The following is a 12260-nucleotide window of genomic DNA, read 5'->3' on the forward strand; positions in this document are numbered from 1 at the left end:
GTGGCAGGGTTTCAGGCCATTCTCCAGTGAATATCTAATATCTGTGTTGTGGCTCTGTGACTGGGTGCAGTCAGTTGTGTGACTGAATGAGCACATAAACTCTGGCTTGTTCTGCCGACAAGCAGGACAGTTGCAACTTGTGTGCATGTAATGTGTGGTATGAATGAGTGTTATTACTACGTATCAAGCAGATTGAAAGGGATCCTTGTTTGGGTGAGTGGGTGGGTTTTTTTCTGCAGATCCTGTAGGTTTGGTGTGTGCGTGCGTGCGTGTGTGTGTGTGTGTTAGAGAGAGCGAGTCTTTGCACATGGGGAGGGGGGAAATCCGCCTCTCACATCTGGCTCAGTAGCTCACATGGAGAAGTTATGTTGAAACAGTGCAGCGCCTTCGCTCTATAAGCGACTGGATGTAGGGATGCGGGATCAGTGAGATTCTGGCTTTTTGGGGGCCAAAGAGACCTTTTCTGCTGGTGCAGGGAGGTGACGCAGCGCGGAGCTGAAGCCTGGACCAGGTGAACCGGTGACGGTCACTGCGGCAGGAGGAGCCGGGGCACGCTGTCCCAGCCGGAGCCGGAGTACAAGAGAACCGGAGAAATCTTATGCTGATCAACACTGATTTTAATCTGATTTTAGTCGGGGATTCATGGTAGTATCAATAATGCGTCGGGCTGCACCGCAATGACAACACAGCGAAAGTCTGTCAGTAAGCTACAGCTGCGGCGGTCGATCAGTGAGCAGCTGCGGGACTCCACGTCCAAGGCTTGGGATCTGCTGTGGAGGAATGTCCGGGAGAGGCGACTCGCAGGTCAGACATCCAAACATCCAAAATCACACACACTTAACATATAAATAAACTGCAATCTATACTACAAGGCAATCACGCGGAGGACTGCAGCTTCTTATGAAGATTTTTCTTTTGAAATGAATAACCTGACCATCTTAATTTGTGGAACATCCCGCTGTCTTGCCAGACCATTGAGATATGGTTAGTTTTCTTGAGCTTAATCTTATTTAGTCCTGCTAAGCCCACGGCAATTTGTAAAAATATCGACAGACGGGATGAAAGTTTATTTCCAGTCCATGCTGCATACAGCCTGGTGGCGTCATGCGCAGAGCGCTCCCTGATTATTTTGGGAAGGTCATTGTCAAATTTAGTGCTCTAAACAGCGCAGGCATGTGCTGTGGAAAGGAGTACAGCAGGGCTTTCAGATGCCGGTCGTTCATATTTTATTGGCTATCGATTTTTTTTAGACAATTTTGTTATTCTTAACGATTGTATTGGTGAGCTAGACCCATTTAGTATTTCGGGTTTCACAGCCGACAGAGTGGGTTGTAACATGAACGCAAATGCACCAAGTTTAGGAGGGTCAGTTTCCTCTGTGTTTACAGTGGCGAGCTGGAAGCGCACTCTGGATATAGGCTGTGCGTCAGAGAGGGTGGAAGAAGAAGGGAAAACGAGGAGGAGAGAGGGAGCTGCAGCTGTCCACTCGGTTTAATGCAATTACGGAGATGTGCGGCACTTAAACTGATTGAAGTAAAAATATTCCCACATTCAGGATCCATCAAGCCTCCACAGACCAAGTGGGCATAGCTGTCTCCCAAAGTATTATGAGGGCCTAAGCAGAATTTAATTTGGGTTGTCATTCCTTATTTGGTATATATTAAACCCCATAAACCTAGATGGTGAGAAGATGCCAGTTATATAGATGCAGTTGATCCCTTTTCCACAACAGACACCTCTGAGGGGTCACACTTGTCTGTAGAATTAATAACATTGTCAATGTTTCAATCCTGAAGTCCTCTCATCTATCTTCCATGTAAATAGAAACAAACAATTGGAACTGTTTTCTCTAAAAGTGTGAAACAGCGATCTAGTCAACATGATGACGTTTAAATCTTTTTCCCCTGATAACCACAGTAAAGATTCACCCTTCATTAGCACAAACTGTTTCAGGATTTAATGTTAGCACTGTTGCTAAACTGGCAGAGTTATCAGGATGCAGACTTGAATTAGCGCTCCAACACATAAACACATACAATTTTCCTACCACAAATCCAGTTCAAAACTTTGCCTAAGTTCACAATAAAACCCAGACAAATTAATTAATTTTACCTTTCTCAGATGGACACCACAAACAAATAAAACAATTGTCTGGCTCAACATTCTCTGTAAATGTCTCTTCAAATGATGAGGTTGAATTTGTTAAACATTACATTTCCCAAATTTATTTGCTAAACAAAGTTACTTTTTGCGGTATTGGACACCAAATTAATTTTAAGACAGCACCTGGTAAACTTGCCACCCTGTAATCACCTTCCACTCATTTTAATTTTCATTCCTTCATCTTTTTCTTTAAACTAGAACTCAAAGGTTCCCTTGAGCTTCACTGCTCCTCCCTCAGACTGCTGCTGAACCCATCAGCTCAGAGGCACACAGTCCACATCTGTCTGGATCAGATTTAAAAATGGGAATTCAGGCATCTGGCTGCACAGCTATGATGGTATTTGACAATGCCTTTTCCACTCTGCTATAGTCAGTCAGGGGAGGTAGGATATCCAGGTTAGTCAAATAGTTTCAATATGGGAAAAAAACTGAATGGATAAATCGTCTCACAATATACTTAAAATGATGTACCTGGAGTGACATTAAAAGAAAAAGTACAAAAAAATTGTACTCAAAAAATTACAGAGTAATAAAAACAGGTTGTGATGTTGAAATAAGAAGTAAAAAGTAAACTGAGACACACACAAAAATGGGGCAGACAAAAAAAAAAACAGAATGAGGTTTTGAGTGCATGGTGGGATTTAGTTGTAATTCTACAGATCTGTTGGATTAGGGAAACTGGGTGTCTCCCCCTACATATGGGATTTGGGGGGTTTAATTCCACATTTGTGAATGCTTAAGTGAATGTGTGTGTGTTAGTTTGTTAGAAAGCATAGATATACTGAAGGGGATTTACACAAGCAAACAGCTTTATCATTAATCATCTCCACCCCCAGCTCATGGATTGCTCCTCTGGCTACTGTAGGCCTGTCTGGATGTAAAATCCAGTGAATGCACACCAGCAAACCACATGAATACTTTCGTTTTGGTCTGTGAAGCTTTCTGCCACTTGACTTCCTGTCATCAGGTTGATTTTTAAAGACGCAGAACCACATGTGTTGATGGGGGTGATGAGATGTGTTCATTGTTGTCTGACTTCCTGGTGCTGCGAGGCAGGCAGTTTACAGAACTCTGTGTTTTTGTTTATATTTTGCTTTTAAATAAAGAGTTTGAACTTTATTTTTGGCTTTTTGTTGACTACTTTTGTCTCCTTGTCAGTTTAATGTATATATGCTATTGTTTTTGCTAATTGACAGCTTTTTAATTAATTCTACATGGAAACATGAATTATTATGAACTTTTCTTCAATTTCTTGTTTTATCAGACTACAACATTAAAGAATTATGGATTGCCAAGGATATTTTGATATATAGTTCCCTTCATACCTTCTGGTATTTTTGGAAACAGACCCATAGCAAAACATCTTTCAGTGTAATTCACAGTTAATGGCATAAAGTAGACACCATTTAATGGCCGTCATGGAGACTTGGTGACCCAAAGATTTTGCTCTTTGTTCCAAACGATGAACTTTACAGTTTTCTAAAATAATATTACTAAGCTACTATCACCTTTTTTCGATGACTTAGTCTGTTTTTTTTATTTTGACTTGTTCAAACTTCCTTTTCAAACAGAAGTAATTTTGTGTGTCACTACTGTAACAGAGCAGTTATACTCTGAATCAGAGCAGAAGATTTTTCTTTGAGTTTCCAAAAGTCTTCCTGAATTATGACTTGGAAATTAACCATTGTTCCTCCTTTGCAGTATAAATCAAAGTTTTCCTGTATTTCCTCCAGATGGCAGTGTGATCAAATCAAGTCTCAAATATTGTTCTGTACAACTTTTTCTCACTTTGTGAATCAGATTATTCTGCGTTTAAGTAGAATTTATGATTCAGATAAACTCTGCAAAAACTTTTTGCTGTTATTTTTTTGCTAGATATTCTATATATTAGTAGAGACCATCCATTTATAGATGAGTTTTTCTAAGTGTGGCATTAGCTTGACGTTGTAGATGCAGAGAACATTTCTGAATGGCATTAAAAGTCCCACTCCGCTGTAGAAACAATAGCTTTGCTCCTTCCATACGTACATTCCTCTGAACCCTCTCTCTCACACCCACATATTCTCTATTGTTCCCTTCCTTCCTTGTTTCACATTGGGATGTTGGGATCATATATTTTTCCTCTTCTACATCCCTCCAATCACAGTCATGCACATATGCCTGGGGCATGTACCAAATAGTTTCTCTGGCAGAACTTCAGGAAGCCGCAAAGAATTCCCCCTTCGGCTGCTGGTCACATGATTGAAGGAAACAGCTTGTGGATGTAACTGTTTGTGACTTTGTTCTCCTCCCTGTATCAGTCGGGCAGCTTGCGTGTGGGTGGAGAGAACAAGGACGGTCGCCTGAGTCAGGTGGTACCATGAAGTTTGTTGAAGAGGGAGGAGGAGGAAGAGGAGGGAATGTGCCTTCCAGTGAAGACATGTTAGAGGGAGGAATTCTTAAGAAATGCTCCCATAATAAGTCATCAGCGCAGGAGAGAGGAAGACTTGCATTAATATGGATGATGTTGATGCGACAGTAGTTAGGACAGAGTAAAGGTGAAGGAAAGGCAGAAACCTCAGGAAGCAATATGGATCCTGCAGACAGCACAGAAAATACAAAAGGGGAGGATGCTGCTGGACAAAATGCGTACCCTGTGGGCTTAGCCTTTGCTGACAGAGTGGACAACATGATGGCCGAGGCAGAGTGTGCTGACCCGATATATGACAGGAGTGGAAAATTGGAAAACACTATTGACAAGATGGATCAGAATGCCCAAAGCGGCAGCAACGACGGTGGAAGTGACAGCGACAGCACCAGTGAGGGAACCTGTCTGGAGGCCATGACACCTGACGGTCAGGACTACTACCTGAGGCTGGGGAACACGCCTCGAAGGCGCTCCGCCCTCCGCCTGTCACGCATCATCGCCCGACAGCAGCTTCTGCACAGGCTGGCACAAGGTAGTCAGAGAAAGTGATGTGAAGAAGTCCTAGTAAATGCTTTAATGGTCGATTTGAGTTTGAAGAACCAGGATTAAAGGGACACAGTTTTTATTTTTAATCAGCTGAGAAAGAGACAGATGCGGCTTTAAACAATGTAAGCTTTGATCAGTACTTCAAACATCGGAAGGAAGCTTCTGATTGCAGCCTCTTCATGTCAGATTGTGTCTTCCTTGTTTAAGATTTTTCCCCCATATTTGACTTATGCCGTAGCAATTTGCAACACATCAAAAATTTATTGCTGTAGCAACCTGGTACTTTACAACTTCAAGCTTAACTTTTAAGAACTCCTTTGGATTGTAATCAGCTCAGACCTGACTGAACGTACAAAGTCATTTCTGCACCAAATATGTTTTTCAAGAATCTGAAAAGAAGTCTAAAGGAATCACAAAGGCTTTCAGTGTTATTGTTTTGTCTGTGTTCCGCCTACCTAACTGGTCACTTCCTTTACTTCCTGTCACATGACCCATGTTTGCCAATATATAAACACAAAATTTAACAAAACAATGGTGACAGCTCTTTCCCTGCTTAGCTTCTGTTTTTTAAAGAAGGAATTACATTTTCAGTCCTCCCAGCTTTATTATGTGTCATATCCGTTCCTTTTTGATGATGAATGAGCCTAGTGCTACATGTCAGAAGGAGAAATATGTCAAGAATGTCGATAGAGAAGCATGTTTCAACTTGTGCAGAGTGATTATATGACCTTGTTAGCTTTCCACTACCTCCTTTTAGCACTGCTTACACCCATTTTGACCTTAACCTTCTTAATATCAATGAATAAATGATCAATTAGCAGAGTATCTATGAGACTGGAACTTCTTTTAAATGAAAGATCAGAATCCCTAAAAACCTGACAATGCTATGAAGACAGAGATGAAAGCAGATATTTCATCTCTGGAAAATTTGACTAAATAAACACAACAGTTTTTTATTCACTCTGTCACATTGTCAGAGAAAAAGGCCAGAAAAAGTCAGCTTCGATTACCCAAATTATTTCGGTTAGCTAAATTCCAGAATAATGAAAGAAGGAATTTTAAAATGTTCTTAAAATTCATACAATTACGCACATTTAATTTGTATTTTTCAGATGTAGTTTTTTTGGGTGTCCTTTTTACAAGCTTAGCACAATAATTTTCTCTAATTTCATTTCATTCATCCTGACAGTAACAAGGTCAGGGTTTTAAAGATGCCTTTTCATACACACTTTTAGATTTGTTGCCATTTTTTTTGTATGAACTTAGATCAGGGCTTTTGTTGTCCAGTCCAAGTGTTGACTTTGTTGAACCACTTTGTTGCTTAAATGGTTTCATAGGCCTACTGCCATTGTCAATTTGGAAACAAATCAAATCAAATTTTATTTGTATAGCACAGGTATGCTCGGTACGTCAATCTCTGGAAGATTTTGAGTCGATCTGGGCAGTAGGTGACCAACTGAAAGCCGCTTTGAGGCCGAGATCAGCAGGTCTCTTGCTGAGGCTTATCAAAAATATTCACTAAGATCCAAAACATTTGTGACTTTATTAAAGACTAGAAAAAAAGAACTCGACAAAACGTGTTAAAATTAACGACCCATTAAAAAATAATAATCGCAGTAATTAATTCAGCGAGGTGTTGTGCAATTCTGTGCATTTTATTTCCTTTAAAAAAAGGCAACAAAAAGGTAGACTCAGGCAATTGCCACGGCAATGGGTGTGCTGTGCTGACAGATTGGAGTGGTTTTGACTCGTTCGGCTGTTCGGGGTTATTTTGCCTTTGCTGTAATTTTACCATTACAGCCGCTGTAATTTCTGAGCGTTGAATAAACGACAAAATTGGATTAATTACCTTGGTTGTTTGCGAGTACACGTCATTCACAACAAACACCAAATAGGACAAATATATTTAATGGAGTATTTAACAAACAAATGGCTCCTACAGCGAAAATTATGTGAAATTAAATTAATTGTCCAATATAAAAAAATAGTTTGGTGTCTTGCCTTGAGCATAGAGTCTGAGAAGAGCTTTCCTGGCTTTTCCTCTATCAAACATGTTGCTAATTATTTTCATCTTTTATTTAGTGGAAATATTGATATTGATGAGACTTTCTCCAAAATGACAACTGTATAGAATGTTGAATTATTGGAAGATTGGAACATTTCAATGGATGAGGTCATTTCACCTTTTCATAACTTTGTGGAGTTAGTCGATTCATACCACATGTTTTCAAGAGCGAAGAACCACTGGGATCTTTTTTAACTGCCGACAATTTAAAGCAATTTTCTATGTTCTACAAATAGTCTGCTGCAAGGAGATTTTATGACTTCAGTAAATATCTACCATCAGGAATCATGACTTCTCAAGAATCAACTGTTTAAAATAGGGATCAGAACCAAAATAAATGGAAAAAGGCGTAAAACACTTCTTTTCGAATGTGCAGTCAAAGTCAGATCTATTCAACCTTCAGGATGATTTAAAGTACAATGTAAATTTGTAGAACAGTTAGAACTCAGTGGAATTGGGGAGGTGCAGCGATTTGTGTTGTGTTTAAGAGTTTAATGTTGTTTAAGATATGAGCTGTTTGAGACTCTAAAAGTTCTGATTTTTGGTGGTTTGCTTTCTCTAATTTCTGCCCTCTTCCTGACAATGCAACAACAAGGCTCCTGAATTTGGCAGCTAGAAATCATCATCTCATCGCTGTTGGTTCATTTATGTGCTTTCTGATAAACATTAGATAGAAATATTTTTGGGTCTGGTGTTTAATTGAAAGTTTAAACTGTTTCACAGCTTTATACACATTAAGTTCTCCTTTTGTTCGTTTGTTGATTGTTTCTCCTAGCAGTTCCTGAATTTTAGTGATTGTCCTGCTTTTGAGCAACAGCATCAACCTAAACTTAACGTTATAACTCCATTGTTTCTATTTTCATACACGATTGAAAAAAGACAGGCTATAAGAGCATTTCTGTGCAGCCAAAGTTCAATTGGGGATTGAATAGATGCACAAGATGTGACAGGTACAAACAAATCTTTTTATCCAACCCTGCCCTGAGGACATGGATAGTCAGACTGAATATGAATACAATGCTGGAACACCTTTCTTTGACACCCTCTGCTGGACAAAAGGTTGCATCACCAACCACTGAGCCTGATGACCTTCAGCTGCCTTTTCTTTTGTGCCCTCATTTAAATTCAGGCAGCGAATAGCCACTGTAGCGCCGGTTCTCCTAATTATTTTGGCCAACCAATGTTTTACCATTTTTCTGATGTTGTGTGTGTGTGTCTGTGTTTTTGTCTGTGGTCCATCCCTGTGCATGATGAGGCTCTATGTCTCAACCTGCACTGATTTCATGCCAGTATTGATTCTGTTTTACAGTGCATTCCTGAGGGCAGGACATCATAGCAGATGTAGCTCACGAGACAGGACAGGCATATTCCATTTTATCCCTCCCCCCTCCCGCTCTTCCTGTATCATCAAGCCTCCACTGTCTTCTTCAATCCTTTTTTTTGACCTTTAGACATGAAGGACTAAGTACTTTAGCTTATGTGGGAATATGGCTGCTCTCCAGACTGCCTGTGTTTGTAGTCTTTGACTGTTAAGCCTCCTTTGTCAGTTACTGGTGACGGTGTTACTAGAAGGGCTCGTCCTGATAAACATATTGAATAATGCACATATCATTTTGTAAACAGTAGCAAAATATTTTGCAGTTTGCTGTGCTCTGAAAATGTCAGCTTAGCTCAGGAACTTCCTGCTACAACCGTTGTTTTTAGTTCACATGTTGCCCTGGCTTCATGGGAAATTAGAAGCAGGAAATGATGTCATCCAAGCCTCTTAAGAGTCTCTGGGATCTAGAGACCCTGTAGTAGGTGGAGATATCGCAGAAGAAAATTGTTAGTGTTAGTGGAAAAAGGCAGGAAATAAAAAGCAGAGGAATTGACTATTCTTATGAGGACATTGGGCTGCTTTTGTTCAGTCTTTTATGTAATACCTCTGGCACCCTCATCATAAAAAGAATTACCTTTCACCCTCTTTACTCCACACTTGGATACTCACAAACTCACATTCGTTTACCATCCAACAGCCCTGTTGGCTGTGATTCTGGTCCTCAGCAGGACTGCAGTGACATGAAAAAGATTTGGGGGGACACACTGCGAGCGCCTCGGATTAGCTCCGTCTGCCTGTGTGCACTGTTGTGTTTTACAGCCAACACCAAACATGTTTGTGTACTAATTAATCTCTTGATTAAATTCTGCACAGATGAATAGTGGGGCTTTGTTCCCACACTGACGGGAGCCTAGGCTTTTGTTTTTTGGTCTGAACGTGAAAGCACAGTTGGCAATTACACATGCCCCAACACTGTGATGAAGTGCTTTTTAAATATTAGCGTGGTGATAATATGCCTTTTTTTTTTTGTGATATTTTAGATGCAACTCTGTACTGAGCGTAATTCGGAATTATTTGCAGAAGGAGCTTTGTGAGGCATAAACTCATACTGGGATACAAAATGTAAATATAAAAAAGTTATGACTTAAATTTAGAGTTTCATGTGTCTACAAAATGTAAAAAGGCTATATACAGATGTGGTGGAATTATTTCTCCCGAATCTTGTGAATGTGATTTAATTTACGTTTTCATAAAGATTTCATTACCGTGAGATTAATAAAATCTTTATGGGAAATGCAGTTTTATCTGAAAACTTTGATTCATGATCCATGATGTGAGTATTACCAAAGTAACTTTTGTCAACATTATTAGAGCATATTAAGCAGTATGAGTCACTGACTTTGTTTAGACCGCTTGTGGCAAGTCATAAATGTAAAACTTCAAAAAAAATTGTTTTTGAATTTTTTTGTGGGTTACCAAAACAAACTTGAGAAAAAATTGCTCACACATCTGTAACCCATTTCAAAGGAGTTCGTGCCAAGAGTTTATGAGTTTTTGAATCTTTTTAAAATTCTGTGGAAAAAGTTGAGGATTTCCTGCCATCTGTCCTTGTTTTGCCTCTCACTGTAGATTTGGGATTTTAACCTGATTTTAACTTTTTTAAAAAGTCAACCAATCTGACAGTGAGTAAATAAACAACTGGTGTGGCATGTCGTCGTCCCTTCAGTTTTCTCATAACATCCGTTCATCTCGGCTCCCCACCCCAGCCATCCGACTGTCTCATCCCTGTTTTTGCATTCTCTGACTCACTGAGGGCAACATCTGTGCTGTTTTAGATTTACATGCCAGTGAGTCCAATCTGCTGCATGTGTCAGAGTGGATTCTCGCTCCCATTGTGTGGGTGAAGCATCACAAAGAAACCAAGGTCAAAGTCTCCTTGTTGTCCAGTATGCTGGTGGGCTTGGCTGACATGTGAAGTAGGCATCCAGTAACTGATGGTCTGCAACCTTGAGGGGTGCAGCCTATGTGAACGTCAGCTGAAATGAGTCATTTCCTGCATGGATACAAAGAAGATGTGGACTTTCTTCAAGGAGCTTGAGTGGGAGAGAGGGGATTGGGATGTTCCTGTCGATGGATGAAAGAAAGTGTGCGAAGGATTGTTTTTGTTTTACAGAAAGAGGGAGAAAAGAGAAAAGATGAGGGGTACCACAAGAGGGAAAAATATAGTTTGGTCGTGACAGTAAAGGTTAAAAAGGAGTTTTCGCTATGTGAATAAAAGGGAAGAAAGAAAGAGCTAGATGACTTGCAGAAATTATTTCTGAAACATAAGTGAAAAGAAGAAGGAAGAGGTCAGAGAAGCGTATAAATAGAGAGATATTGTATGTGCCGTCCAACGCAGATGAAAGTTTGAGAGAGGAGGTTGAGTAGAAAATTAGAGGGAAGGGAAAACCTGCATGGAGCAGCCTGAAGAAACGGAGGCAGAGCTGTAAACACATGGGTTGGAAAGCCAAGGAGGAAGAAAACACTGAACTGTCGCCGCTGTTTGATGGAAAGCTGCACAACACAGCAGATAGATGTTTCCTCGCATGGAGATGAAACTTCAGCTGGAACAAAGAAAACATAGGAGCTTGTCATTCCCCTCAAGATGAAGTCTTCCAGTAAGTCTTGATTGGAAAATAGAGTTGAGCCTCATTGGATATTTGATTTTTCTCTACTTTCAGAGAGCTACAATAAGCTGCAATATTTTGTCCCCACCTTTACTTCGCATGTGATTTAGAGAGAAGAGTTATTCAAAGAATGTTGGAAGAGGGATGTAATTGCTAGATTGTGGCGACAGTGTCATTTCCTCTGACCGTTCTCATCTCTGATGGTGAGGGACGGAGCCTTTTTATTGCTCCGCTGAACTTTGCCAACACCTCCAAAGTCTAGTGAGTGAAGAAAGTGAGAATGAATGAGTGGGAACTTGACGGAGAAACAAGTTATTTATAGTAGTCAACTTTGTTTGGACAAATACAAACTTTATTTTCTCCACATATTTGTCCTCAGACAGCCTCTACAGTCTGTGCTGGTACTCATTCACATTCATATTCTTTCCAATCCCATGCATTAAGGTGCTGTAAGCATTCTTACAAACAATGCCTGTTGTTGGAAATGTATTTGATTCTTGGCACAAGCTTCTTTTGGTTTTCTTTGTCAGCACAAGGAGCGGCTTTAATAAGTGTCTGCTCATAAAGAAAACGTATGTAAACACACCCAGATTTCTCTGCTCCCAGTTAAGCAGTGTGTGTGATACATATGCCAGCGGAAAAAGCAGTAAAACAAAAGCCTGTAAAAAGTTTCATGCTTGCTAGGCACCCTATGTCTGCTTTGGTGCAATGTGTTATGCCTGGTACATTTATCTGAAAACAGCCAAAGGAAATATGCATAAGTTACATTGATAAAGTGAAATTGTGCTACCAGCACACTTAAGAAAATGCTTGTCTTTTTACTGGCAGATTTCCAGTTTTCCCAGTCTCATCGTTCCATTAATTTCCCAAAGGAAAAAAAAAGCATCTTAGAAATGTTCTTTCCTTTAGTAAAAGCATAATTTCCAAGAAGGATATCACGCATAAATACAGTGCAACGTCTTTGACTTGATTTATGTCGTTTAGTCATACAGTGTCTAGTAAAAGCATTTACATTCCTTGAACTTTGTCATATGTTCTCCAACCAGCTGCCCTTAGAAGTCACACAATTAGCAAACAGCGTTTCTGCATGGGTAG

The 12260-nt window shown here is 40.0% G+C and overlaps 1 protein-coding gene across 3 annotated transcripts in view; it reads left to right on the top strand.

The window, feature by feature from the left end:
* The first annotated feature begins 325 nt into the window (after window positions 1-325).
* The window catches only part of stard13a (StAR-related lipid transfer (START) domain containing 13a), a 29142-nt gene continuing 17207 nt past the window's right edge, over window positions 326-12260 (top strand). The window contains exon 1 of one of the 3 annotated variants that reach the window (XM_055051596.1): window positions 326-804. In XM_055051596.1, coding sequence (XP_054907571.1) covers window positions 678-804 — 127 coding nt within the window. In that variant the 5' untranslated portion in view covers window positions 326-677. Of the gene's footprint in view, window positions 805-4425; window positions 5103-10445; window positions 11157-12260 lie in introns of those variants that run through there. The other 2 variants (XM_055051595.1, XM_055051597.1) reach the window with 2 other exon arrangements.

This window comes from Poeciliopsis prolifica, unplaced genomic scaffold, assembly GCF_027474105.1.
Source record: "Poeciliopsis prolifica strain line A6 unplaced genomic scaffold, Auburn_PproV2 SCAFFOLD033, whole genome shotgun sequence".
NCBI classification, from domain to species: Eukaryota; Metazoa; Chordata; class Actinopteri; order Cyprinodontiformes; family Poeciliidae; genus Poeciliopsis; species Poeciliopsis prolifica.